At 44.2% G+C, this 27,761-nt stretch overlaps 1 protein-coding gene and 1 long non-coding RNA gene across 4 annotated transcripts in view; one reads left to right on the top strand and one right to left on the bottom strand.

Moving 5' to 3' along the window:
* FAM117A (family with sequence similarity 117 member A) overlaps positions 1–12,132 on the bottom strand; it is a 42,658-nt gene extending 30,526 nt beyond the window's left edge. The window contains exon 1 of one of the 2 annotated variants that reach the window (XM_043904236.1): positions 11,864–12,132. In XM_043904236.1, coding sequence (XP_043760171.1) covers positions 11,864–12,059 — 196 coding nt within the window. In that variant the 5' untranslated portion in view covers positions 12,060–12,132. The remainder of the gene's footprint in view (positions 1–11,863) is intronic. The other variant, XM_043904237.1, reaches the window with a different exon arrangement.
* Positions 12,133–12,471: 339 nt separating this feature from the next.
* LOC122694882 lies at positions 12,472–26,851 on the top strand. Of its 2 annotated transcripts, none has more exons than XR_006341264.1 (5): positions 12,472–12,569; positions 23,976–24,042; positions 24,756–24,785; positions 25,419–25,508; positions 25,895–26,851. It is a non-coding gene; the product is annotated as an uncharacterized LOC122694882 (long non-coding RNA). The 2 variants fall into 2 exon arrangements; XR_006341265.1 differs by lacking the exon at positions 12,472–12,569 and adding an exon at positions 22,416–22,465.
* The last annotated feature ends 910 nt before the right edge of the window (positions 26,852–27,761 follow it).

Here is a 27,761-nt window from a genome sequence, read left to right as displayed (position 1 = left end):
GAGACAGAGCCAAAAGAACACCGCAGATAGCCTGTACAGCTTGAAAACTGCTTAAGAACAAACAACGGAAGCATAAAAACTGGCATAGTAATATACTAAAGGGGCTTCCCAGATAGCTCAGCTGGTAAAGAATCCACCTGCAATGTAGGAGACCCTAGTTTGATTCCTGCATCAGGAAGTTCCCATGGAGAAGGGATAGGCTACCCACTCCAGTATTCTTAGGCTTCCCTGGTGGCTTAGACTATAAAGAATCTGCCTGCAATGTGGGAGACCTGGGTTCAATCCCTGGGTTGGGAAGATCCCCTGGAGGAGGGCATGGCAACCCATTCCAGTATTCTTGCCTGGAGAATCCCTATCGACAGAGGAGTCTGGTAGGCTACAGTCCATGGGGTCCCAAAGAGTCGGACATGACTGAGCAACTAAGCACAGCACAGCACAATATAGTAAAATGCCCATGAGTCCATTTCACATAACTGGCTGGAGTACCTGAAAAAAGTCCTTTGAGCCCAACTTAATCACAGTCTCACACTTTAGGGTGGTCGCAGTGTGAAAATTCAGGTAAAGGACACATACTAAAACTAAAGATTTTCCAAAAACTATTTCGTCTACGTTAAGAAGTAGAGTTGGACTCATTCACTTACCCCAATTCTGAAAGCTGGCAGGAAATGTCCGTAAACAAAAATGTCAGGAATAATTCAAGTGCCTTGAAGGAGCAGAAAGAGATGCAGAGTACGCAGTGTGGAGTGAGAGAACAAGGGCTGGGAACAAACAGTAACATCTGGACCCTTAACACTGCTTAGTGGCGATGACCAGATCCACTCCTCTTGGGGCCCTGTGGTCAGTGGAAGAGTTTTACTGACAAAGACTGCAGCCCTTCCTTTATGTATGAAGCTGTAACTCCTGTCTACTTGGTGAGATGAGCTGCACTAAAGCATAGGCTCCTGTACACTCACGAGGTGGTGGGCGCAACAGGCAGGCTGGTACACAGCCAAGAAAGCTGCCTGGCCCAGCCTATAATCTGGCATCACTTTCTATTAATAAACAAAATTCAACCTATTTTCCCCTCAGATTTCTACTATAAAAATGAAAAGTGGTATTACTCTGCAGCTCTGGCACACAAGAAAGCCTTCTGATTTCAGGTATTTTAAGAAATGACGAGAGCGGAATGAAGAACAGAGTGAGAATGTTTCTCAGAATGAGGAAGCAGTTTTCCCTAGAAGATACCTGGACATCCTGAACATGCTCAGTGCAGATTAGCAGCCTGCTGCAACACTGCTGACCCCTCTGCCGGGTCAATGTGGGGCACGGACGGGGCTCAGACACGTGGCGGCAGGCACCCGGTGGCTCTCAGAATCAGATGCCAACCTTGTCCAGCTCGAGCAGCAGGGACAAGCTGCAGTCTCCTACCATAACGGTCAACACTTGGGCCCAAATCCTGCCTCAATGTGCTACATGAACCCAAGACGAGTCACTTAACTTCTTTGGGCTTCGGTTGTTCTTTCTGTTAAATGGGAAGAATAGGAAATGTTACAAGGATGACAGAAGAAAACTTCCATTCTAAAGAATTCCTGATATAGTCAAATTAGCCTAGCATATATTCATTTTTCAAAACTTTTTATTTGGAAAGCATTTCAAACATATAGATGTAAGAACAAGAATAGTACACAGACTACCCATACGCCCTCTCCCCAGATTTGCCTGTTGTTAAACATTTGTCCTGTTTATCATTTGCTTTCTTTCACATGCACTTTTCCTTACATACACACTCATATACATGCTCTCCTACAGTCACATCCAGCACCCACATGTTCTCACTTAAAACAAACGTGCGCATGTGCACACACACACACACTCACATCCAGCTACACAACACATACTGTCCTTTGTTGGGTTTTGTGTGGTAGTCTGTCTAAACAACCAGGAGTGGGGGAGTTCTGTGATAAAGAAAAAGCCAAGTGGGGCATGCTATTTGGTGATGGGTCCACAGCCCCACTCCCCACTCCCCACCTCCAAAGCAAAAGTAAGCACTCGAGTATTCTGGCTTAGAGATGAACTATTACATGGACAGGGACCAGAAAAAGTACTTTTTACATAAGATAGTTGGTTACTCTTTTCTTTTTCTTTAAATAAGAAAAAAAAACACAAAACAACAACAAAAGCATTTATACGAAGCATGGAAACAACTTTATTATATAGAACTATATTTATATTTGTTATAATGGGGCTTTACCTATGCAGTTGGGAAATAACTGGGAAAGAAAGGTTTTGTAAGAGAAATAAGGAAGTCAGAGCCGCCCATAACCCTCCCTAGGAAGCAGCCCAGGCAGTTCTCCATGATACCACATCCCCAGATGGAGCCTTCTCCTGAGTTCAAGTCCCTGCTGGTCCCCTTATGGGATACACACTTGTCTCATATAGGCTCTAGGTAACACAATGACTCCACTCCCAGTTAATCTAAAGCTAGGAGAGAGACACATTCAGGCAGGACATGGTTAGGGCGGTGGAGGTCTGCACCAGTGATCCCCTATGTGGAGGACTAAATTGTCATCTAAGCCACAATCCCATCTGTACATACCTCCCCACCATAGGAATGCACCACCCACATTTATGGGTGCTTCTGGGGGATTCCACACTTACACATAAGAAAGACACCCTTTCCCATAAGCTCCACCTTAAGAATATCTCCCTGACATGGGTCAAAGCTCAGTAACCATAACCATGACTCCACAGAGGTAGGAAAACCCTGCCTCTTGGTTAGCTTCTCATTCCGCATAGAAATTGCATATTTCAAACCAGTTGGGAACACTCAAAAGCTGCCACTATATCACACATATAATGTTGTTACCATCAACTTCCAGTCAGCCACATCAAGTGGACAGTTACTTATGGAGTGCTAAAGGAACAAACGGACTTCTCTGCAGCCCATTTTTCTAATTCTCTTCTGGTCAGTTAAACATATGAACTTTTGCTCCTGGTATACAGGTATGTGAGCAGAAGGGAAATAGGCTGGATGTGTGCGGGCAGGCAGCACAGGATGCCAGCCTGGAGGGAAATTCCTCACAGACTCTCCACACGAAGTGGGAAGAGCCCTGGATCAGGAGCAAAAGAGCTTTACTAGTCACACAGTCTTGGGCAAGTCACTTCCTCTAGGGGCCTCAGTTTTCCTATCTGCAAAAACAAGCAAATGCCACCTGCACCTGCAGGTCTTTGACGAGAATGAAGGAAAAACGTTCAAGGGCACCGACCGCAAGCAACAAAGAGCTAAATATGCAGACTGCACTGTCACAACTAATGCTACCCACATTCTCAGCTTCCCTGAAAAATGCACATGGATTTTGGGGCTTTCTGGGGTTGGGATCCAAACTTTCTTCCCACAGAAGCAGCTGCGTTAGCCTTCCATGAAAAGAGAACTCCCCGGGAAAGAGGTTCTAATGAGAAAGAGTCCAGGTGCTGCCTCCGGCATTAAAATGTGCGCACACCACATGGATGGCCTTGCATGGGCCTCCCCTCCCCAACCTCGAAATCCAGACGACACAATATTGTGAAAGCTCTCTGGTTGCATCCTGTCATGCCAAATGCTATCCACTCCACCCTCAACTCCAATTTGTGTGTCATATCTGATGGGCATGAGTTATAAGACAAGCGCCAAATAGGGGCCAGGCATCAGGTTCTCAGCCAGCTTGCAGGTGTGGGGCAGGGAGCGCACGTGTTATCAGCTGCGGTTCTCTCAAAGCTGTGTGGGCGATCAAACACACGCAGAGCACAAAAAACTCTTAAAGGGAAGCAGTATGTGGCAGTAGGGTTGGGGGGGGTGGAGAAGAGGGGAGGAGGGGAGAAGCTGCTTTTTTTCCCTTACAATCACATTTTTACTCTGTTCAAAGTTACCCCCAGCTGGGCAGGTTTATGAAACCATTCTGACTAAGCCACCAGGCCTGCAGTTTGGCAAAAGAACACAGGATCTACACATGACAGTGTAGGTATCAGGGCTTGGAGAAGGACAGTGAGCATCTCTTTCCAGTATTCCCCCATTTGGTGGGGAAAAGAGAAGAAGAAACAGCAGTGCTTTCTATTAATATAAAGGATGGTGCCTGGGTTGGGATGGGAGTTTCTAGCCTGATCACACCTCTGGTCACCCTAAAGCCAACAATTTTGTCTAGCCAACAAGCTAGACAATTCTGTTCTCTAGCCCAGGAAAGCTGCTAATTCAGATTCTGCTTTCCTTATACATTATAGCACTCCTAGGAATTTGGTGTAAATCCACCTGGAATGAAAGGACATCCAGCCTTCATCCTTGGCCTCTCACCCATATACACATCTAAGCCTAAAGCCAGGTCATCTGGCTCTATTACAAAATCACAACAAAATCCTAAACATTGGCTGTTTCCATGGATCAACCTGGTAACTAACCACCCAAGCTCACCCTCTGGCTTTAAGTGTGTGGGGGAAGAGAATCTACAGGCCTAGCAAAGACATCCATGGAAATGCCACGTCTCTGCCACCAGCTGGGCTTTGAGCCCAATAACCAGGATGAATGGGAGACCAGTGATTGGAAGAGAGAGAACACTAACACTTCAGGAGGGGAGGGGGTGCCTTGTAAGTAGCTAAAGAGAGAGTGTGGGGACCAGAAGTGGGAAAAACCATTTCACATGAGCCTGGGGAAGTGTGGCTCACTCCCCCCTCCCCTGCTGCCTTTCCAGCAACTCCATCCAACAAGTATTTATTGAGCATGACACTCCCCATCTGCCCTGGCCCTCCCTCTGCAAAAACACTCAAATCTGTTCAAGCTGCAGGGTGAGTTCCACTGCACTTGAACTTGAAACATGAGGTGCCTGTCTTTTAAAAAGGCAGGCACACAATTTCCAACATGGGGCAGAAGGGCCTGAAGAGATTTGAGAAAGTTAAAGAGCACAGCTGACCAAACAAGGACACACTAATGCCACTTTCAAAGGGGAAGGGAGAGAGTAAAAATTTAATTTAACCGTAGGGAGAATAATACACTGGCCAACTTAAAAAAAAAAAAAAAAGCCTACTAGAGACATCTCAGTAATTCTCTAATTAATCCTACCTAACTCTAAATATTCCTTCATTTTGTACCTCCTCTAGCTTGAATTTACATTTTATTCACCAGCGCATGTGTTAGTAATTTGCTTTCAGAGCTGTATGTTTAATCCTACCTTTGCCTCTAAAGGAGGTTAGACCTCCATGCTCTCCTGCATGTTTTTATTTAGGATCAGATGATGAGAGAGGCAAGCAGCAGAGCAGGTGGTAAACGAGACCTACACTTGTTAACAAAGTTTCTCTTGGGAAAGTCATCCGCCATTTGCAGGATGGGGCACACAGGGTCAGAGAAGTAGCACCCCAAACTACCACTCTGCCTGCGAAATCCTGCCAACTCTAAGAAGTCACAGTTGGGCAGCGTCTGAGAGAAAGCTCCCCCATCCCTAAAGCCTGCCACTTCAGATCATCCAAAGCCCTTGGAGGTGTCTCCCCAGCATCCCCCGCCAACCTCCACCCTTCCAGAATGTGTAGCAGAGCTGACCCCAGGGCGTTCACCATCCCTGGTGTCAGCTGTCTGGGTTAAGTGTCTGCACACAGCCCGGACTTTAGTTCTAGGTTCCCCAGGCGCTGGAGTTAAAAGTTTTCCTATTATGAAATACTTTGATAGCATTCTTCTAAGTTCATTAAAGCCACACTTGATTGGCTGTGGTGCTCCCACAAAGTAAAAGTCAACTGAAGTATATTCGGGGCCTGAGGACAAATACTTAAATAACTCCAAGCTGGGCATTCAGTTTTGTAGCAACTCTGAGGAAAAGTGTGGAGGAGAAAACAAAGTGCCAGGAAGAGTTTTCAAACCCAGGAAGTTCAGTAGGGACCATGCGCTGGAGGCCTGGCTGAGAGCAGCCAGCTGTGGAGAGCTACTCCCTCCAGACAGCTGTTCCCAAGAACAAGAGCCCCTTCAGTTCCACACGACCAGAGAGGAACTGGAGCATAGATCATTTATAACTTCAAATATAATCCCAAACTCTTTTCTCTCTGAGATCAGGATTTGTTTTGGACCCAACAATGTGACTAGTTTGGCTAATGTTTGGTTAATTCATAAAGTGGCAAACCAAATAACGGAGCCCTCTGTGAAGAGTCAAATCACCAGATTTCTCACTCATCTTTTCTCTGTTTTCACTCTTCCCTGATCCCTCTTCTATCCATCTCAGAGGGTGATAAAAGATGAGACAGCCCCATCTCACCAAACTAACTTGCTGGTAGCGACCCACCTTCACTCTGAAATGGGAAGAAACACAAGGTTTTCCCTTCCAGCCCTTTCAAAGGGCTCCAAGCTGCCTGCGGAATAAAAGTAAGCCCAGGTTAAGTCTAGTAAAGCATTTGTGCTAGTGTCATATAGCATTTGATATATATGATGGTGTCAAAAAGAACTCAAAACCAGACCTGCCCCCAGAATATGTCACACCCTAAAATAAAATCTGAATCCTTTGGCATCAAGGCTCTACGCGAGAATTATAAGAATCTGGAGGAGGATGCTCCATTAAGATCCAAGGGATAGTGTGGCCTTGGTGTCCATCACATCATTCATTATAAACTGGCAGAAAATGCAGGTGAAGTGTTCTCGGACTACTAAAGCCTACCAACCACTTTGGCAACACTCATATTGCCAACACAACTATGAAAAATTTCCAATCCTGCCTCAAATTTTCTAGAGGATAGTCTATATCTGGAACCAGAGAGAACAACGTCCTCTTACTGCCACACCCCACCATTGTTCTCAGCCTCTCTCCACTGACCTCAAATAGTTTGAAAAATCCTCACTCTATGTTACCTAAGTGGAGAGTTTCCCATATGGATAATCCTTTGCTGTACAAAATACTGAATAACACATGGACCCATGCTTCTCTGGGTTCCAAAAGGATAAGTAGTTAGGAATTGTGGCCCCCAATTTCAAGGATGCCAACATTGGTGATAACATTTAAGAGTCAGATACTTCAACAGTGCATTTTGCTGACCATGTGCCTAGTGCTAGCAAAGCTGTCAAAAGCAAGCTAGCAGTGTCAGGCTGGGAAGTGCTTCATGTTTAATGCCTCCCAAACAGAAGCTGCTTCAATCACAGGTTTTTAAAGGACAATTGTAGCTCTTAAAGGATTTTAATTGCAGCCCCAAGCTTCTTTACAGGCAGATGGCTCTGTGGCATAGAAAAGTTACACTCTATTCTAATCTCCAGGCTGTTTCTAACACCAAGGTCCAGAAGGACCATGGTCTGATGAGGGTCGCTAATAAGCAACCTCTTTTATTGTTCCATACCTCTCCAAATACCCATCCCTAAGGACGAAGTTTACAAAAGCATGGCAGGGAAAGAGAGTTTAATAATTACCAATAGCACTGCTAATAACAATGTGCTTTACATTCACTGAGACAGCCATCGTGGAAAACCTGATCGTGGACATTTGCTTCTATGTCCCTGTGGGGAAGTCAGTATTTGAGGGCAATCATGACAATGCCACCTCTCAATGATCTGTTCAGAAAAATGAAAGGTAAGGAGAAGAATCCAAAACAGGAGATAAGCCCAAGGTAATTTCCATCTGACTTTGAAATGTGTTCACTGCAACTGTGGGTTGTTAGCTTTGGAAGGAGGGTAAGAAGGGAAGAGATGCAAATTTGCCTAACAGTTAAGCTTTTATGTAAATCCAAACTAGTTTATATCTACTAAACACGTCACCTGACAAGGGTGGGGATGAGTAGCCTGGGTTTACATGTGCTGATCTTCTATAAAGATTGAGAACTGACTAGAAGTTGATGATGTCCCTTTCTTTTTCCCTAAAATATGAGTGGGGATACAGGTTTGAGTTTTCTTTGCTCCCTTAGGATTTTCTGCAGAGGTATACACTACATACATTTGAAACTCGTCTTTATACAGGAATGTTGGTCAGGAACATTGTGGAAGACAAGGGGTAGGCCATTTTTTTGTTTGTTTCCTGAAAAGTTCACACAGTAAATACTTCAGGTTTTGTGGCTATTTGGTCTCTATCAAAACTACTCAACTCTATCACTGTGCAAAACTTCTCGAATTTTGCCAATGTGCAAAAACAGCCACAGACAATACATAAATGAAGGAGCATGGCCATATTCCAATAAACCTTTATCTACAAAAACAGGCAGAAGCCTGGATTTGGTCTGCAGGCCATAACGCCAAGCCTTGGTTTAAGAAGAATCTAGTGGGCAGAGGAGATTCAGAGGCAGCATTTGGCACCCCCAGCACCCAGCTGGCCAGTGGGGCTGGTCATCTAGGGAAGAATTTGCAAACCTCGATTGAATATTAGTTTCATTTTCAGGACATGGAGACAGAGACACTAAACAGAACAGGTAAGACTGGAGGCCAGAACAGTTCACCTCCTAGCCCGATTTTGTTCACCATCAGTCTGTCCAAGAAGAACTTAAAAGTCAGCAGACTCCAACTGACATAAGACACAAATAAGAATTTAATTAAAGGAGAAACTGCAGTAAGAAATTTCTCCTGGGTTCCTGTTACCTACAAAGAAGAAACTGTAGTAAGAAATTTCTCCTGGGTTTCTGTTACCTACTAGGAGCTCTTAGCTTCTTAAGAGTTGATCTTCATTTTTCTCTCCATTCTTCTGCCTTCCACACCCCTCGCCCAGGCTCATAAAAGCCCAGGCTTCCTCACTTTATGAAGACATCCCTTAAGGAAGAATGGCCACAGAGGGTAAATCTTTAACCCCTCCTTTTTAAAAAAATAACATCTAGGACTTGCCCAGTGGCTCAGTGGTAAAGAATCCTCTTACCGGGAGATCCTCCGATCAGGGTTGGATCCCTGATCTGGGACGATCCCACATGCCACCGGAGCAACTAAACCAGTGCATCGCAACTACTGAGCCTGTGCTCTAGAGCCCGGGAGCTGCAACTTCTGAGGCCACAACCCGCGACTACTGAAGCCTGCGCACCCTAGAGCCCATACTCCTGCAACAAGAGAAGTAACACTACAACTAGAGAAGAGCCATTTGCTGCAACTACAGAAAAGCACAGACAGGACTGAAGATCCAGCACAGCCAAAAATAAATAAATAAACAACATCTAATATATCTTGTCAAGAACACAACAGGGTGTGTGGTGGAGAGATAACTGCACAGCCCTGAGCACTACATCACTTTGAGATGGGAAACAGAAACGGTGACGACACAATTGTTTCTGAGACTCAGCTCCAGCTCACGTTTTTTTAAACAGTTGGGTTTCAGAGCCCTGTTTAGAAACCCCATTTTAAAAGATGAGTGAATAAAAATGCAAGGGGAGGCCCTGAAATTCTGAAAGCCGCAGTACTGGTTTCAGACCAATATGAGTTTGCTCTTTGAAGCCTGAAAAGGCAATGTGCACTGGCCAACAGGCTCTCACCTTGGCTGGGTGGAGAAAATAACAACAATATAAGCAGCAGCAGACACTGCAGAGTACCTTCTACTTGCCAGGCACTGTTCTAAGCACTTTACAGCTATTGACTCATTTGATTCTTATGATGTAGATATTATTATTCATACTCTACAGATGAGGAGATTAAGGCACCGAAGTTACTTAACTTCTTCTAAGCCACACAGCTAGTAAAATATAGAACCTGGATACCCAGGTAACTCTGGCACCCAAAGCCATTCTCTTAAGGGTTTATGACCACAAAGCATTTCCTTTTATCACATACACCCTTCGGGCCCAGAGGAAACCACTTCTGCCACTTCTCAAGGCCGAGGAATGGAAAAAATCTGAACACACATAAAGGTAAAAGTTAACATGCAGAAGACCTGATGCACTCCCAAACCAAAGGCCAGGGACATTCCTTTAATGTTTGGTCACAAATAAGTCCACAGGCTCAGGCTGCTCTTTCCTCCTGTCTTGCTTCTCTCCTGCTTCACTGCAAACCTACAGATAATCCCACTACAGACCAGGTAAGTGCCTTATTAGTGCCTCTAGGATACTAATAGATGGAGAAGAAACAATCCTTCAGCCCAATCTATAAGCAAGAAATCACTCAATCTGTCTTAAATCATCCAACAAATCATGCAGAGCTCTAGCCTCCTATGTTTTTTACCAGTATCTTAGGGTACGTGGCCCTAAAAAAGGAACTGGCCATGTAAAGAACTCAGTCATCCAAAGCTACACTCTTCTTTCCATAGTATCCACCAGTGTTTGTCCTTTTAATATTAGTTCTATACAACATAACTGCTCTTAAAATATGACTGCTAATAGATTTCCAACTAGTACACAGGCAGGCTTTCTGCTGATGTCCACTAAAAATGACTAGGTTCTGGTGCTTGCTGTTCTACTAACTTCCCTGACTCTAAGGAGGCACAAACAAATCCAACAGGTTTGTACTCTCGTGGTTTGCTTTAGAGCAGCTCACGATAGGCCTGAGTTTGTCTGGGCATTGCCTTGCTCTACATCGTCAGATTCTAGGCATACTTTTACTAGTTGGTTACCATCTTGCTACCAGATTTGACCAAGTTTCTGTGTTCCAAGACACAATGCTTAACATTTACAATGAAGTCCAGACGAACGAAGACTTTCTACTTCAGAGACCCTCTTAATCCCATTCCTACCTAGGAAGGCACTGTAGCAACTACACTTTCAGGAGGGGCTGGAACTAAGCTTAGTAATCACAAAAAGCCTGAGAAACTCTGGTTTAGAGAATGTCATTAACCATCAGATGGCAGGGACTATGACTTGTACATTTGGTAGACCCTGAGGCTTTGGAAGTGTGCAGTGATCTTTTCACATCTGCTGTGAATCAAATGTAAGCCTCACTTTCAACTTATTGCCAACCTCCTCATGCAAGTAGGTTCCTTCTCCCATTCCTAACTGCCTGCATTTGCAAGGGATCCATTACACTTTGAGTGTGAAAGCAAGGTTAAGCTTGCTCTTTGCCAACCACATCCACCACGTTAGCTGCTATTGAGACACCTTTTTGGTGCTGTTGAGAAAGTGGGAGTATTTGCCACACTGTACTTGACTGTAGCCCTCACCCCACTGCCACGTTGACCGACAAGCTCAGGACAAAACAGCACTGGTGGGGGGAGAACGGAAAGGCAGGGGGCAAACTACCCAGATCCTACACCTACACACACACACACACACACACACACACGCGCGCGCGCGCGCTGGTTGAAATGAGACAACCATATTAAGCAGGTCTGTGATATGGAAACATACAACTTTTGGGCCATACCAACAGGAATGTAGGGAGTAGGAGCGGAGCGTTTGTATGGTGGTAGAAGCCGTTAAACTTATTCCAAGGGCTTAGAAGAAACTAGCTCCAGGAGGTGCCATAAAGCGAAGCGCACAAGAAGTGGTGGGAAAAGGAACTCCAGAGCTGCAGAACGGGATGCTGGGGCCAAACTCAAGTTGGAGAACTAACACATGGCTCCACGGGGCTCTCCTCCATGCCCCTCCCCCTCAGCGTGTAGACATTCAACGCCCACCGGCTCCCCGCTCCAGTGCAATCCCTGCATAGGGCGCCCCCATCACGCGCCTCACACCTCGCTGCCACCCGTGCATCTTCCATTCACCCCCACACCACATCTCTGCCCACATTTCGGTTACGCCCCCAAAGCCAGCCTCCATCTGCCAGGACCTTCCCCTCACCTCCCGGCCTGACTCCCCTGCACTAAGTCCCGGCGGTGCACTCCGCGTTCACCGCTCCTCGCTCTCGCTCCTTCCGTCCTCGCAGACTCTGCGCGACCCCCTTTCTCTTCCTTCGCCCCTATTCCACTTCCCCCTTACACTTTTCTCCCTACCCCTCCCACCGTCACGCGAGCCCTCCCCCCCAACGGCTCCTTCAGCGGCACACACTCCAGGCCCGGCTCACCTGCGCGGCCACCCCCGTCCCGGCGCTGGTGCGGCTGCTGCAGCTGGAAGGGGACGGTGGCCCTGAGCGGCTGCAGACCAGCCCGGGGGGAGCCGGCAGGGACTGGAGGAGAGCAGCCCCGCCGGAGCCCCCCGGCCCCTCCGCGACCCGGCCCCCAGGCACCTCCGCCTCTGCCGCCCGCTGCGGCCCCCGCCATCGCCCGCCCGCCGGACTGCCCGCCTGCCTCGGACCCACAGCGAGCCCCACACAGCCCCCCAACCCCCGCTGCAGCTGCTTATCTGCCCTACGGGGCGGAGACCGGCCCTTCAGCCCAGAGTCCTCATTGGCCTACGGATCCCCAGACCCCTCCTCCCAACCAATCCGTGGCTTGATCTTTCCCTACCAGAGGATGATTGGTTAATATGCCTAGCGATCCAACCCCAAGACCCCACCTTCATCCCACCACCGCCTGCTGCCCCACGTCCGAGAGTTCGCTGATTGGCCCGCCCGGAAGGAGGCTGGTTCTCCGGTACCGCCAATGACAAGATGCAGAAAAGGGGAGCGTCACACCCAGTCCCAGGTAGTATGCAAATACTATGTCACGTGACGTCAGGCAAAGTGGGGGCGGGGCCGGGGCCGAGGCCGGGTGTAAGATGGAATAAAGCAGTAGTGAAATCATTATGGGTAGCTGGGAGGAGTGTCAAACTTTCAGCAATTTTGAGTCCCGGTAAGTATGAAGAAAGCAATAACTTCAAAAAGCATTACTTTTTGTTTAACCTAAAAGCATTAGTTTTAAATCCTCATAGGATCTCAATGTTGCTTGCAAGCTCCAAAGTAAGTTTCTACAAATTAATGAAAAGTTTGCATAATATTTGCATGCGATTTGCATTATATCCGTGAACTTAATAGCTATTGTGCCTCGTGTGGCACCACATTTGTCTTTCTTCACATATCTAAGTCCTTACTTGGTGTTGGTCCAACCTAAAAACGCAGCTGCTGGCTTGTAAATTAAACCGAGCCTGAAAAGGAGCAGAGTTGTCCATTCCAAATCTGTTCAGCAGAGTGGAAGGAACAAAGTAACTGAGAAAGTTGAGGAAATCTACACAGTGACTCCATAACCAAATCCTGGTCTTCCCAGCTCAATGCTCTCTGACCTACAAGTCAAAATGAACCTGAATGGGCCACAAAGAGAATGCATGCTGTTGTGAAAATCACATGCTATAATATATACATGAGACGTTTGAGGGAAAAAGCATTTAAGTTACTGCTTAAAATTATTCTCTTCAAAAGAAAAAATTATTACTCTTGGTATTCATTAACCATTTTGTTCTCTTATGTGGAAAAAGTGAAAGGCAATCAATCCTAGATTGTCTGTGATAAGGGACCATCCAAATAATTAGATAATTCCCTCCAGATTTATATTTAGCCATGATATCTAATTTTGATCTTGCTACAGATTTATCTTTCTATTTCTGTTTTTTCCCAGTTTAATGTTAAAATGAAAGTATTCCCTGAAGTCATACTAACTATTAATAATCAGAAAAAAGGAGGTAATCTGGAAGCATGCTGCAAGGCAATGAGACGTCATTTTTGGGATTAAATATTGAGAGCAGATAATACCCAAAGTGGAAATTCAAGAGTTGGATGAATATTAAAATCAGCATACGTACAGAAAACAAATTGAGGATATGGAACACCCTAAAGAAAATTTTTCTTTGCAAAGAGTATATTCTTGCAGATTTGTAGAATGTACTTTAAGATGATATTTGAAATCTTTTTTACTGACAGGGAGATGTTGTACTCCTTTTCTATGAAGTGGCCAACTTTACCAAAGGCAGATAGGAATGAACAAAAATTGATGACCTGATAAAAATTTAGTCTTAATAAATAACTCAATTTAAAAAAAAACCTTACAAGGTGAGGGTGGGATATTTCAAAAGAACAGCATGTATACTATCTATGATGAAACAGATCACCAGCCCAGGTGGGATGCATGAGACAAGTGCTCCGGCCTGGTGCACTGGGAAGACCCAGAGGAATCGGGTGGAGAGGGAGGTGGGAGGGGGGATCGGGATTGGGAATACATGTAAATCCATGGCTGATTCATATCAATGTATGACAAACCCACTGGAAAAAAATAAAAAAATAAAAAATAAAAAAAATAAAAACCTTACAATTTATAACATTCCAGTTAGTTCAAAGTCTTCACATTTTTTTTTTAATCCCCATGAAAATCTGGAAAAAGGAAAGCATGGATTTTTATTATGGTGCAGGTAGAGAAACTGAGGTCCAAAAAGGTGAATCTTTTTGATTCTTGACTCAGATCTCTATCAGATCTTAATAGACCACACTGCCTCATTGTGGCACACTTCATTAATAAAATCAGTAATAGTAGCAGCTAACATTCACTGAGTTTGTTTCTCCATGACAGGCATATCTTAAGCACCGTGCATACATTGCCTCATTTAATTCTCATGAGCATACCTTGAGATGGGTATTATCTCCTCTTCATGGAGGCTTCAGAAAGAAGCAAGATTGCTTACTGCCCAAGGTTACTCAGGCAGCCTGACTCCAGAGATGAACTCCTAATCTCTGTCATTATAAAACTTTCTTATAAACAAAGAAGGATTACTATTTACATTTTACATAAAGAGTCTCCAAAGACACAGTTTGGCTGAGATGTTAAAATTAACACTTGTCTTGTACTTCATAGCTTTCACATGCACCATCTCATTTAATTTTCACAAGTGTGTAATAGGTAGACTATTATATATACAATAGGTAGAAAATGAAAATATTATTGTTGCTATTTTACAGAAGGCTAAGTCCCAGAGGCTTAGATGACTTGCCCAAGATTGTCCACTTAGTTAATGGCAGACCCGGGACGAACGTCCTAGCTCTTTTGACTTCAGATTCAAGTATTTTCTCAATACACACTCAACTTCTAGACAGTTGACTTGCCTGATAGCCAAAGTGTGGGCCAGTTGGTCTCTTAAAATCTATTCTTACCTGACAACTTTGTCCATTTTAGGACACAACATGTAAATTCTAAGGCAGTCTTAGAAGATGATGTGTGATTTTTACTGGTTGGGCCGTATGGTAGGTGTTACAGGTAAAAGCCCAGAGTGAGGAATCTTGAAATACTTTGGACAAATGACTTCCTTTCTCTGTGCCAGAATCAACTGTGCTTTATCAACCTTATAGAGTTGTTCTAAAGAGAAAATGGCATATTATTGGGCAGTGGCACTTTTCCCTTGGAGAGAAGAGGGTAGTCTCAAGGATATGGAGTTTAAATTTCATTTTTAAACCAAAGTACAAAGAATAGAGGGCCTAGACAGTGGAAGAAGAATTGGTGGAGGTGGCACAGCTGAAGGACTGGATCTTCTGAATCCAGAGAGTCATGTTCCTTCTTGATAAGCTGGCTAAAGACACTAAGATGGCCCAGCTGGAGGAGTGCAAAGGCAGGCATGCAGAGGAGATCCCTGTCTTCTCCTTACCCCAGGTATCATGCCCAAGCAGCTGTTTCTCATTCCCTTCTCTATCACTGGTTGCTTCTCCTGGCATGGGCATGATGGGAGGATAAAGACCACATCTGAAGATCAACTTCTGTCTGTTTCCTCTAATTAAAGAAGCCAGGGCTTAGGACTTCCCTGGTGGTCCAGTGGCTAAGACTCCATGCTCCCAATGCAGGGGGCCTGGGTTCAATCCCTGGTCAAGGAACTCAATCCCATATGCCACAACTAAAGAACCTGCATGCCGCAACTAAGACCCGACATAGCCAAATTAAAAAAAAAACAAAAAACTTTTTTTTTTTCAAAAGAAGAAGAAGCCAGGGTTTGGGGAGACTGCGTGCTGCTAAGGGGAGATGTATTGCCTTAAAAGCATCTTCTAGCTTCAAGAAAACCTTTGTCATTGTCCCTCTGTCATCTTTATCAACATGATTGTCACCAATTAATTTGCTTGTCACAAATTTATTGAAATGACCACTATGTGCCAGACACAGAGCTAGGCACTATGGAATGACAATAATATTCAGAAACATACTTCCTATTCTGGAGTTCATAGCCCAGCAGGCCGTGAAGCCTGCAAGCAGAAGTGGTCTAGAGGCTGTTCTGATTGAGACATGTTCTGGGTGCTGCTTTCAGGGTGGTTGGAGACAAGCACTCAAAAACATCAAAAGAGGATTATATACACCAAGTATATCAAGAAATTGTTTTTCATCTATGGGAGAATTATTTGCCTCAGAAGGTTCCAACAGCAAATGCTCAGCCCCTTGATCCTAGCCTGCTCTTGGGATGTCCACAGCTGTCACAAATAAATGAGAACTTGAATTATTTTTCCTACAAGTGTGGGGTCAGAGGTATAGCCCTTCCCCAAGCGGTCCCTATAAGGCCTGGGGTCTTAAAAACTGCAGATGTCTGAAGGGCTACCAAGGATGAAAGGCTTTGGAGATTTCTAGAAGATCAGAGGATCTCTAGGATCCACTGGCTACTGAATTAAGAGAAGGCTAGGGTTGTCATGGTCAAGGGAAGCTTTCCAGTTCTGAAGGTGCTGTCTGGCCCTACTTCTGGGGCACCTTGATCCTTCACTCTGTACATTTATGCCACAATAACCAACAAGAATGGAAATTCCAAATCATTATTTTTATTCTCCAGAATCTGATACTCAGGAGCAATTTTTCAGCAGAGATGAGAGAAATCTTGATATTCCTTGGTACCTGGGACTATCTCTGAACTTCCTGGTAAATGTTTAAGTACTTACGTCTTTGGCCCCTGCGTTCCAAAATAATAAAGGCAAAAAATGAAATGACGCAGACACACAGTGTCTTTTTCTGACCTACCTCCTTCCCTCAGCCTCTGTCTGAAATGTCAGGCCTAGTTCCTCAGGGAACGAGATCCTGAGGAAATGGGGTCAGAACTAAAGGAGCAGAGCAGCCTTAGAGGGATTGAGAAGGAGTGTTGAGGGAATGAATGAGGTTATGGGAACAGAGTAGGGAGGGGGGCTAGCCCTCAACATCTCTCCCACTCTGGGGGCCTCCCTTTCCCTGTATCCCTGCCCTATTACTCCCAAGATAACCGTGGCCTGGATTTTGACCTTCGGTACTCTGTCTGACACACTTTGTCCCTTGCTGCAGCCCACCACTTTCTGTCTTCTGCTTAGTTATCTCACTTGTTCATTCTCCATCTCTCAGACTGGGTGATGTTCACTCCTTAACTCTTCTTTTCCTCTCAGTGGGAATCAACTTTTCTTGCTAAACTGCAGCCTTTTAAAACTGAAGTTTCCTCATCCTTAACAATAAAGGATTTCTTAGATGTTTAAAAAAAAAAAAGTCAAAGTGTTAGTCGCTCAGTCTTGTCCAACTCTTTGTGACCCCCATGGACAGTCCAGGGTCCTCTGTCCATGGAAGTCTCCAGGCAGAGAATACTGGATTGGGTAGCCATTCCCTTCTCCAGGGGATCTTCCTGATGCATAGGTAAAGAGTAAATGTGGGATCAGAGACATCAAAATTTGGGTATACAGGACTTAGTGGCACTCCATGAAAAATACAAAGAGCCATTAAAGACTGTGTATGATCAGTCTAGTCCCTTCATTTTACAAATGAAGAAGTGGGTGTCAAGACAAGGGAAGGACTTGGTAGAGGTCAGTTGGCAAATAAGAGGCAGGACAGAAGACCAGGGCTCCTGCATCCTGGTCAGTGTTGCCTCAAAACATAAATAACTTCCAAAAGAATTTATAGAGAATACTATTTGGCAATAAAAGGGAATAAACTACTGATATATGCTACAATGTGAATGGACCTTAAAAACAATATGCTAAGTAAAAGGAGCCAGATACAAAAGACCACATATTATATGATTCCATTTATGTGAACTATCTAGAAAAGGCAAATTTATAGAGAAAGCAGATCAGAGGTTGCCTCCAGCTGAGAGTGGAAGCAGGGATTATCTGCAAACAGGCACAGTGGAACTTTTTGGGGTGATGGAAATGATCTAAAACTGGAATATGCTGATGGTTGCACAATTCTATAAACTTTAAAAAAATCATAGAATTATACATGTATAATAAGTGAATTTTATGGTATATAATTTATGCAGCTCAATCAAGCTGCTTTTAAAGGAGGATTTAGATGCGTTTATGGATGAAAGATCTCTGATGTGTGTCAGACCCTGCTAATCTTTCCAGGGAACATTTCATGAAAATGATATACCTACCCCTATGATATCCATAAAAGGTCACTGTGAGAGACAGAAGATTTGGTTCTTTGACTTATGAAATACCCAGGTTAGCATCCTTCATAATTGTCCTCCTCACTAAAATATGTAAGTTTCTCGAGGAGAACAGGCATGTCTTGGTCCTCAGTCTAATGACTACACCTAGCACTATGACCAGCACGCAGATATTGCTTCACAAAAAGCAAATTAAAATAAACTTTAGTTCTGCAGTGTCATGTGATTATGGGTACCTTGAGGGACCATCTTCTTTCTAGAGCAGCACCTTGGTGGGAACAGTTTGCATCTCCCACCTGGGACTCTCCCAGGTCCCTTAGAGATCAGTCTCTGGAGAGGAAATGCTGATTGCGTATATCCCTAGAAGACTGTGTATAAACCAAAAGGCCTATTCATTTCGCACCACTTTAGACTTCTCTCTTCCCCACCATTGTTCCCATTTACCTTATCCAGGTCAGCCTCAAAAATACAATGACCCCTGGGCAAATAAGCTACAATACTCTAAACATTCTTCATCTAATTTCACATCTAATCCTCTCCCTTACCCTCACACCATACACCAAATGAAGAATCAAATACCATAAAATCCAATTCAAAGATACTATAAATGTAACATAAGAGACAAGTGATGTGAAAGTTGGTCTGTAGGTTGATTTCCTTCAGACCTAGGACATAGGCTCAGAAATTATTTTCAGAGCCACGAATATTATCTAAAGGGCTTTTGTAATAGATAACTGCAAAATATCACCACAGATGTGTCCACAGTTTTATCTTTTGTGCTTTGGAGATGATATTCCCCCTCAGTTCAGTTCAGTCACTCAGTCGTGTCCGACTCTTTGCGACCTCACGGACTGCGGCACACCAAGGTTCCCTGTCCACCATCTTCATCATCAACTTCAACTTCCAATCAGACCTCACTTCCTGCAAGCATTCCTCAGCTTATCCTGTGAGACAGTAATGATGCCTCCAGGACTTAGGTGTTTGGCCCATTATTTTGTACTAGCTTATGAGTGGCTTCATAATTCCTCTTCTGTCATTTTATATGTTTGTCATTTCTTGCCAATTATTTTTTTAAATTAATTAACTTATTTACTTTTGGTTGTGCTGGATCTTTGTTGCTTCGAACAAGATTTAGTTGCTCTCGGTAGCGGCGAGCTGGGGCTCCTTTTCATTGTGGAGCATGCATCTCACTGTGGTGGCTTTTCATTGTGGAGCACAGGCTGTAGGCCTGCAGGCTTCAGTTCAGTTCAGTTCAGTTCAGTAGCTCAGTCATGTCTGACTCTTCGACCCCATGAACCGCAGCACGCCAGGCCTCCCTGTCCCATCACCAACTCCCGGAGTCCACCCAAACCCATGTCCATTGTGTCAGTGATGCCATCCAACCATCTCATCCTCTGTCGTCCCCTCTCCTCCTGCCTTCAATCTTTCCCAGCATCAGGGTCTTTTCAAATGAGTCAGCTCTCCGCATCAGGTGGCCAAAGGATTGGAGTTTCAGCTTCAGCATCAGTCCTTCCAATGAACACCCAGGACTGATCTCCTTTAGGATGGACTGGTTGGATCTCCTTGCAGTCCAAGGGACTCTCAAGAGTCTTCTCCAACACCATGGTTCAAAAGCATCAATTCTTCGGTGCTCAGCTTTCTTTATAGTCCAACTCTCACATCCATACATGACTACTGGAAAAACCATAGCCTTGACCAGACAGACCTTTGTTGGCAAAGTAATGTCTCTGCTTTTTAATATGCTGTCTAGGTTGGTCATACCTTTCCTTCCAAGGAGTAAGCGTCTTTTAATTTCATGGCTGCAATCACCATCTGCAGTGATTTTGGAGCCCAGAAAAATAAAGTCAGCCACTGTTTCCACTGTTTCCCCATCTATTTGCCATGAAGTGATGGGACCGTATGCCATGATCTTAGTTTTCTGAATGTTGAGCTTTAAGCCAACTTTTTCACTCTCTTCTTTCACCTTCATCAAGAGGCTCTTTAGTTCTTCTTCACTTTCTGCCATAAGGGTGGTGTCATCTACATATCTGAGCTTATTGATATTTCTCCCTGCAATCTTGATTCCAGCTTGTGCTTCCTCCAGCCCAGCATTTCTCATGATGTACTCTGCATATAAGTTAAATAAGCAGGGTGACAATGTATACAGCCTTGATATACTCCTTGCCCTATTTGGAACCAGTCTGTTGTTCCATGTCCAGTTCTAACTGTTGCTTCCTGACCTGTATACAGGTTTCTCAAGCTTCAGTAGTAGTGGCATGTGGGCTTGGTAGTTGTGGCTAGAGGGCCCTAGAGTCCAGGCTCAGTAGTTGTGGCTCATGGGCTTAGTTGCCCCGAGGCATGTGGAATCTTGCTCGACCAGGGATCGAACCCATATCCCTTACACAGGCAAGCGGATTCTTATCCACTGAACCACCAAGGAAGTCCCCTTTCTCCCCAGTTCCAAGCAAAGGAACACATTTGCTCTGTTATTTCTTGTCAGTTACTAGGGCATGGCACTGCATCTGGCAATGTTGCGGCAAAGTTGATTATTTAAGTATTTGTTTTTCCAACTGTTTATGATCACTCCTGAAGGTTGAGATTTTTTTTTTTTTTTTGAAGGTTGAGATTAAAAGTTCTGCAGACTAAAAGCAGGGAAGGCTTCAAGGTTCTGTGACGTCTAAGGCTTATACCACTTGAGGTTTCCGCAAGTTAAATAGTAAAATAATTATAGAATTAGGGATAAGGACTTGGAAGGGTTCTGTGCAAGTGAGGGGCTCTGACCCTTGAGTTTCATTAGCTTCATTGTAAATCTGTTTCTTACTGAAAAATGAAGTTATATCTCATCCAACTCTTCAGCCCTGATTGATTAGGTGCCTGTTCCTGGCTTTTCCTGTGGGTATCCTATACACAGCAGATCTTTTCCACAAGATGTTCCTCACTCAATAAAATGGCCTTAGCAGCCAGGTCTCTCTATCTAGTGAAAAAGTCCCAAAAGGCTGTACTTACACTCCCCACACTTAGTAACTTGGTAGCACTTAGAATAATGCTTCTTTCAGAGCAGATGATTTCTTGCTGTGCATGGTGGAGGGGAAGGTCCTTGTACCCAATTCTTCCTGGAAGACCCTGATGGCTCTAAGCTCAAGGGGTGGTGTTGTGCAGCAGAAGGGCCTGGAATGTTCCAGTACATCCCACCAGTGGCCTCTGTAACCCCTGCTTCCATTCAACTTGGGCAAAGGCCTGATAATCTACAAAGTAGTGTGTATTCTGCTTGGTCTTGCTTCTTCCATGACAGTCTGATAGCATCACACAAGTTGGTACCTTCCCTGGAAGTCCCACCCAGAAGCTCCATCCAATTCTTTGATCTATTGGTGTTTGCCCAGAATGTCAAGCCAGGGTCTAGATCTCAACCCTGTCAGTTTTTTGGGCTATGTATACCAAATTTTGATTGCTTCCCCAAATAGGTTAGAAATCCTGGGATCTCTGAATCAGTGGTGAGTCTGCATTCCTCAGAATGCCCACGAAGCTTGTGCCATCTGAGGAGACACTAACAACAAGGGTCCAGGAAGAAAGCAATATACTCAGGATGCTACAGGCCATGTGCCCTGGCCAAAAGTCATAGAAGAATACCACTTCTACTTACTGGGGGCTTCCTATAGGCTAAGTAATTTGCCCACATTATATTATTTAACTCTTAGTCACAGTTATTATATCCTATACAGTAGACATAACTATCCCCAGTTCACAGATGAGAAAACTGAGGCTCAGAAAGGTTAAGAAATGTATTGAAAGTTATGCAGCTAGAGAAGACAGGTCCATCTGCTTTCAAAGTCTATATATATAACTACTACGGAGGGGCTCAAAGGACTAAGTCAGAGGGAGGCAGACCCAGAGGTCCACTCCTTACCCAGAAATTGAAGGTCAGAGTTAGGAAGACAGTCCAGGTTGGCCATGCTATAACCCACTTCCCTGCCTCCCTGTCACTTCCCCAGGTCCTAAACTCCCTAGAACTCTGACTTTGTTTATATTGCAGAGGAGCAGTGCTCAGAAATTATGGAGGTGAATCTGGCAGGTCCCAGCTGTTCTCGGTGAGGGAGTTGGAACATTTTTCGGAACTTCTTGACAAAAGCATCTCTCTCATTCAGTGGACTAAACGCACTTCCGTTCTCCAAGTTTTCCCTACCTTAGAGAAAGAGAGAGATGGGGAAGCTGGGGGGTTTCCATTAAGGAGAAACCAGAGACGATCAAAGGAGGAGGAGGGTGGTGCTGCCCTTTAAGAAAGCCTGCCAGAGCTCTGGAACTGGGACTCTTAAGAAACTTCTGTAATGTGCCAAGTAAAGTGAGAAAGCTCTTCGTGGTCAAAAGAGAAGCTCCAAGAGAAGGCCCCATGGAAGACTAGGCAGAAGAGGGTGGGAAGGAGGTAAGAATCTATCCAGGACCAAAAGTGTGTTTTAATTCTGAACCCACCAAAACCCAAAAAAAGAAAAGGACTCATGCCTTGACTCCCTACTTCTGGGACAGGGCAGCCAAATAAGGGAACTCTTGCCGGACTGTGCTCTCCATTTTGACAGAAAACACTGGCTGCACTGCCTGCCCAGCCTGCCAGAGCACTGCTGGAAAGGGCCACCAACCGCTGTGTCTGGTTGATAAATGAAGGGCACCCCTGCCTGCTGCCCATTCTTCTTTTCTCCCTGCTTAGTTTGCAGCCTTCTGCCTGCTGGGGAGCCCCAGAGTAGGGGTGGGGAGAGAAGGGTCCTCCAGACAATATTAATACTCAGTGATTTATAGGCTGCTGTAAGGGCAGGGGGGAAGTCAGAGGTGACAAGCCCCTGGGACTAGTTTCCATGACACATCGGCATACCACTGACAAGAGTCAAATTATTTTTGTGATGCCTATGCCTTCAGGCCCATCTTTGAGACAAGACATAGCCCTTACCCTGCTGGTAGGTAGGATGAGACCAGCAGAGCTGGCTGGAACAAGGCTAATGAACATACAACCAAGTCCTCAACCTTTACTTTAAGCCCCACACTGCTGGGAGAGGGAAGAAATAAGTGAGGTCGAGCAGCTCAATAGCTGTTTTTGGAGGATTTATTTTTTTAATGTGCAAGAATTCTTTTGAACCCTCCACGGCTCTAAGAAAAACTGTTTGAAATGTCCCCACTTAAGGGGCCTGAGGTTAAGTGCCAGGGATGGAAAGCTAAATGCCAGGGATGCTGGTTGCAGGGATTCTTGGGACCGGGGCTAATGGCTTCCCTGCTGTGGGCTCAGGAATACCAGCCCCAGGCTCTGGTTGCCCTGAGAGATGCAGCCATTTTTACTTCTGATTGAAGGGCACCACCTTCTGGGTTTTTCCCTTCTTTGGTGAAAACCAGAGTAGAATATGCCCATGGAACCAACGGGGCATGTGCCCAAGAGTCTGGAGGGCACTGGAGATAACAGTGTGAGGCAGGGTGAGATCAATGCTTTATATAGCTTAGAGTTTGGTCCCTGCTGGTGGAGAGACGATGCATTTTGTGAGAGTGCATAGTAATTGCCCTTCATAAGGATGATCTCAAAAGGTCAAGGGATGGGCCCTGAATAGCCCTAATGTCCCTGAAACAGTCTATTGTATAGCTATTGTCCATACATGTAAAGGAGCCCTTCTTGACCCTATTCATACTTTTCTGCCTCTGAGATTTCCCAAGTGAAAAACTGTATTCTACTTTATCCCCAGACCCATGTCTACCTCTTTTAAGCTTCAACAAAATAGTTCAACATATATTTCTTAAACTCCTACTATGTGCCAGACATCATGCTAGGTCCTGGGGATATAGAGATAAATAACACACAGTCTCTTCTCTGGGGAGTCCATAATCTAGTTTTCAAAAAATTTTCCTTTGCACTGATTTTTGGGATTTAGTAAATAAATCTGTGTTTATCTCCTTTATAGTTTCACATGGATGGATCAGAGCCTCAGCCTCCATCTTTCCACAGCCTTTAAGATTTTGCCTCATATGGTAAATTCCACTTTCCTCTTGACCAATTTAGAAGTTTCTTTGGACTCTGATATGTCTTAGGAATTGAGTGACTATAATTAGACACTATATAGACACATCTACAAATGCTATATGCATGCGGGTACAAGAGTAATGTTATGTTTTCTAACTTCCTTCATTTATTATTATTACTGCCATTTTTTCATACATTCAATAGTTACTAAGTGCCTGTTAAGCACTATGTACCTTGCTAGGTGCTGAGAATGCAGTGCTAAGTAAAATGGACACTGCTTTCATGAAACCTTTAGGGTATGCATTGGGAGGACGGACGGCAAAGAATCTAGATTAAACAGTCAAATAGATACATAATTATAAACTGAGACAAATGGTATGAAGAAAAATGCAGGGTACTATAACAGTGTAGAAATGAGGGCTTTGGTCTAATCTAGAAGCTTTGGGAAATAGTTCCCTGAGGAAATGACATTTGACTTTAGATCTGAAGGATTAGTAGAAAGAGGTGAAGAAGAGAATGAGGGAAGAAATATCCAGTCAGCGTAAAGAGTATGTGCAAAGGTCCTGAGGTGGAAGGAACCAGGGCGGGAGGGTCAATGAGGTTAAAACACAGAGAATGAGGTTGTGTGGGACAGACTGGAGAATTAACTAGAGGGCAGATAATGCAGGGAAGGTCATGATGGTTGGACTAGGTCTTTCTGAAGCCCTCTCTTTCCTTCCAGGCCTATCTTTGGAGACTGTAGTCAGGCCAGGTAAGAATTTCAGTTTTATCCTACAGAAGATTATGGAACCAAAGTCTTTATAGAATAGCTCTTTTCCCCAGATTATTAATACTACTTATATTTGTCTTGAAGGAGAACAGTAATGACAGTCTGAACTATTAGGAACTTTTCCAGTTTCCTGGTAGGGTGTGGCTATATGTCTGGCTGGCCCTCAGAAGGCCCAAAGCTGATGAACCAGCCCCAGCCTGGCAACCCTCAAGCAAGGGATGGCCCCTGTCAGTGTAGACAGAGGGGCAAGGGTGGAGGGTGGGTGGAGTGCTTTGCTTGAGGTATCTACTCCACAGAGACATTTGGAAGAGCCCCAAGACTATGGCTCTTGTTCCCTGATAAGTCTATCATATGCACACCCCCATTGAAATGGTCTTGCCACCCTTCCTACAGCAGCTGTGTGCCCCACCCCATCTGGGGAAGGCCTCTGGATAAGAACTCTGACTCTGCCCAGAACCTGAGGTCTTGGCTTTCTGAGTTCAGGCTTTAGTACTGTCTGGAGCCATGTATATATGTATTTCTGATAGTTTTCCAGAGTTATTAATGGAAGCCATGGGAGAATAGGTTCAAGATGGTTGGACTAGGCCTTTCTGAAGCCCTCTCTTTCCTTCTAAGCCTATCTTTGGAGAATGTGCTCTGGTGTAGTGACATCTACCGGCAAGGCTAGGCAGGAATGAAAATAACCAGACGCCCACTCGTCTCCAGGTAATTTCCAGACTAGTAAGAAAATCATCCTTCACCCCTGAGATTGGGTTGGATCAGTAACCTCAGCTGGTTAGAGGAAGACTAAGAAGTCCAAGGTTGTGAGTTTGGACCGTGTATGTGCTGATTTACCTTAAATAGAGAAATTATTTTCCTGGTTGTAGCTTGCATCTCTCACCCTGACGGTTGATTCACATTTGGGGACAATTAGTCACAAAGGAGATTGACTAAGCATCTGTAAGTGACTCAGAGAAACCCATTCCTAGCCCCTATTCTGGGGAAAACATCTCCCAACAAATGAAATGACCCTCAGTTTACAAATGGCAGAATGCAAGATCATTTTGTATCCTCCTGAAGTTGACTGGTTTGTGAGTTTTTTTTCTTTCTAGGACTCAATTTCTCCTAGGTAATCAGGAAAATAGTATCTACAATCCATCTTCAAAGTTTCTGTAGTGGGCAAGAGTGACTACAGCTTTTAAAGTTGCTCCTCAGTTCTTGCTGAGGAAAGATATAACCTGTTTCCTCGCTGCTTTCACCCATGTCATCTACACATTCTATTCATAATCTCATTCTCTTTCTCAATAGCATGCATACTTGACAAAGACTTTACCACTAGAGGTAAAAGAGAAGCCAGAGAGAGAGTGAGGAGAAACTACCAGAGAAATCATTATGAAACAAATGTTCTCCTTTCTCAATAACATGGACTCCACAGCTGAATGTGGCTCAGACAAAGCATCTGTCTCTCCATCTTTCAAACTTAAAAGAAAATCATTAAGAGCTCAGTAGAGAAATGAGTAATGCACAGGATTTCATGGAAGAGGAAACAGGACTAGAAAATAAACACATGGAAGACTGAAGTCCATCCTAACTAGAAATAAGATGAAAAGCACATTTGAGGTGCAGTTTTCTTTCTTTTTTGTTTAAACTAAACTTGCAAAATTTTATTAAGTGGTAACACTCGGCTCTGGGAACATCTTAAAACTGGTATCCTCCCACAAAGATAGTGACACTTTAAATTTGGACAATCTTTGGGGAAAAAATATCAAGCAATATATAAGAGGTAGAAATAAAAACAGGAGAGCTACAGATGAATGCAGACACTCACTGCAGCATTATCTGACTTAAAAGAACCTCAATAATCCCAAACAGAGCATGTTATGCCACATTACAACATTATACAGCAATTACAATTATAATGACGAGGACTACAGAGAAACAAGGAGATACTAAGAATGTGTAAAAAATATGGAATTTCATGTAAACAATGAGTGCATCTATGCAAAATGTGTACATATAATAAAACGTATGCATGTGGAGAAAAATTGGAAGGCAATATGCAAACAATAAAAATAGCTCTATAGCAACAGTGAGATTAAGAATGTCTTATTTTTTCTTTTCTTTTTTTTTTTTAAGAATGTCTTATTTTTTTCAAACATTTATTTAGTGTTATTATACTGAGGGTTGGTGCTGGTGTATGTCATACTCCCCCAGCCCCCACTATTACACACTGGTCCTAAATCAACAGCTCTAGAAGGAAAAGACCTTGTCTGTTTATTCACAGAGTACACTCAGCTCCTACCAATGCATAGCACTTATCAGATGCTCGATAAATATTAGTTGAACGAATAAATGAAAATAACTTCAGTCTAAAACGTCTCAACCCATGATCACTGAATACATTCCATCCTGGGAATAGAAAAGAATTTGGTTTTGCTGGAATTAAAAAAAAAAAATGAAGGCCCATCCATAATGGCAATTCCCTGGTTTTCTTGATAAATGAATTTGGGCATAGAGAAACAGGGAGAGACAGTCTGTTAAAGCAAGCCCAATTACCACCCAGGAACATATGTTGCCCTGAGGCCTCTGCTGCTATAACAACATTGTGTAACTATAACTACAGCTCTGGAGGGCTTTGCCCCTGTCAAATAAGGAAAGAGATGTCTTCATTGTAAGAGGACTTTGTGCTTAGATTGGCTTCCCTAGGGAGTTTGGATCAGAGAAGAGAGGTAGATAAGTGAAAGAAAGGGGGAGATGAAGGGCAGGAGTGGGAAAACTGCTACTCAATCAGAATCAGAGTGATCTTTTTTTTTTTTTTTTGAGCAATTTTCAAAATGTAGTTATTTGACTGTTTAGTTTTGGTGGTTATTTATAACCCCAGCTGCAGAGGCGGGGAACAGTGCCTGAGCTTGCTGGGATCTGTCCAATACCTTCCCCCAGGGCAGGGCTGGAGGTGGGTGTGGACAAGGTGATCCAAGA

Source organism: Cervus elaphus, chromosome 5, assembly GCF_910594005.1.
Source record: "Cervus elaphus chromosome 5, mCerEla1.1, whole genome shotgun sequence".
Classification (NCBI taxonomy): Eukaryota; Metazoa; Chordata; class Mammalia; order Artiodactyla; family Cervidae; genus Cervus; species Cervus elaphus.
Note: the sequence above shows the minus strand (reverse complement) of the source record. Positions and strands in the feature narration are given on the sequence as shown.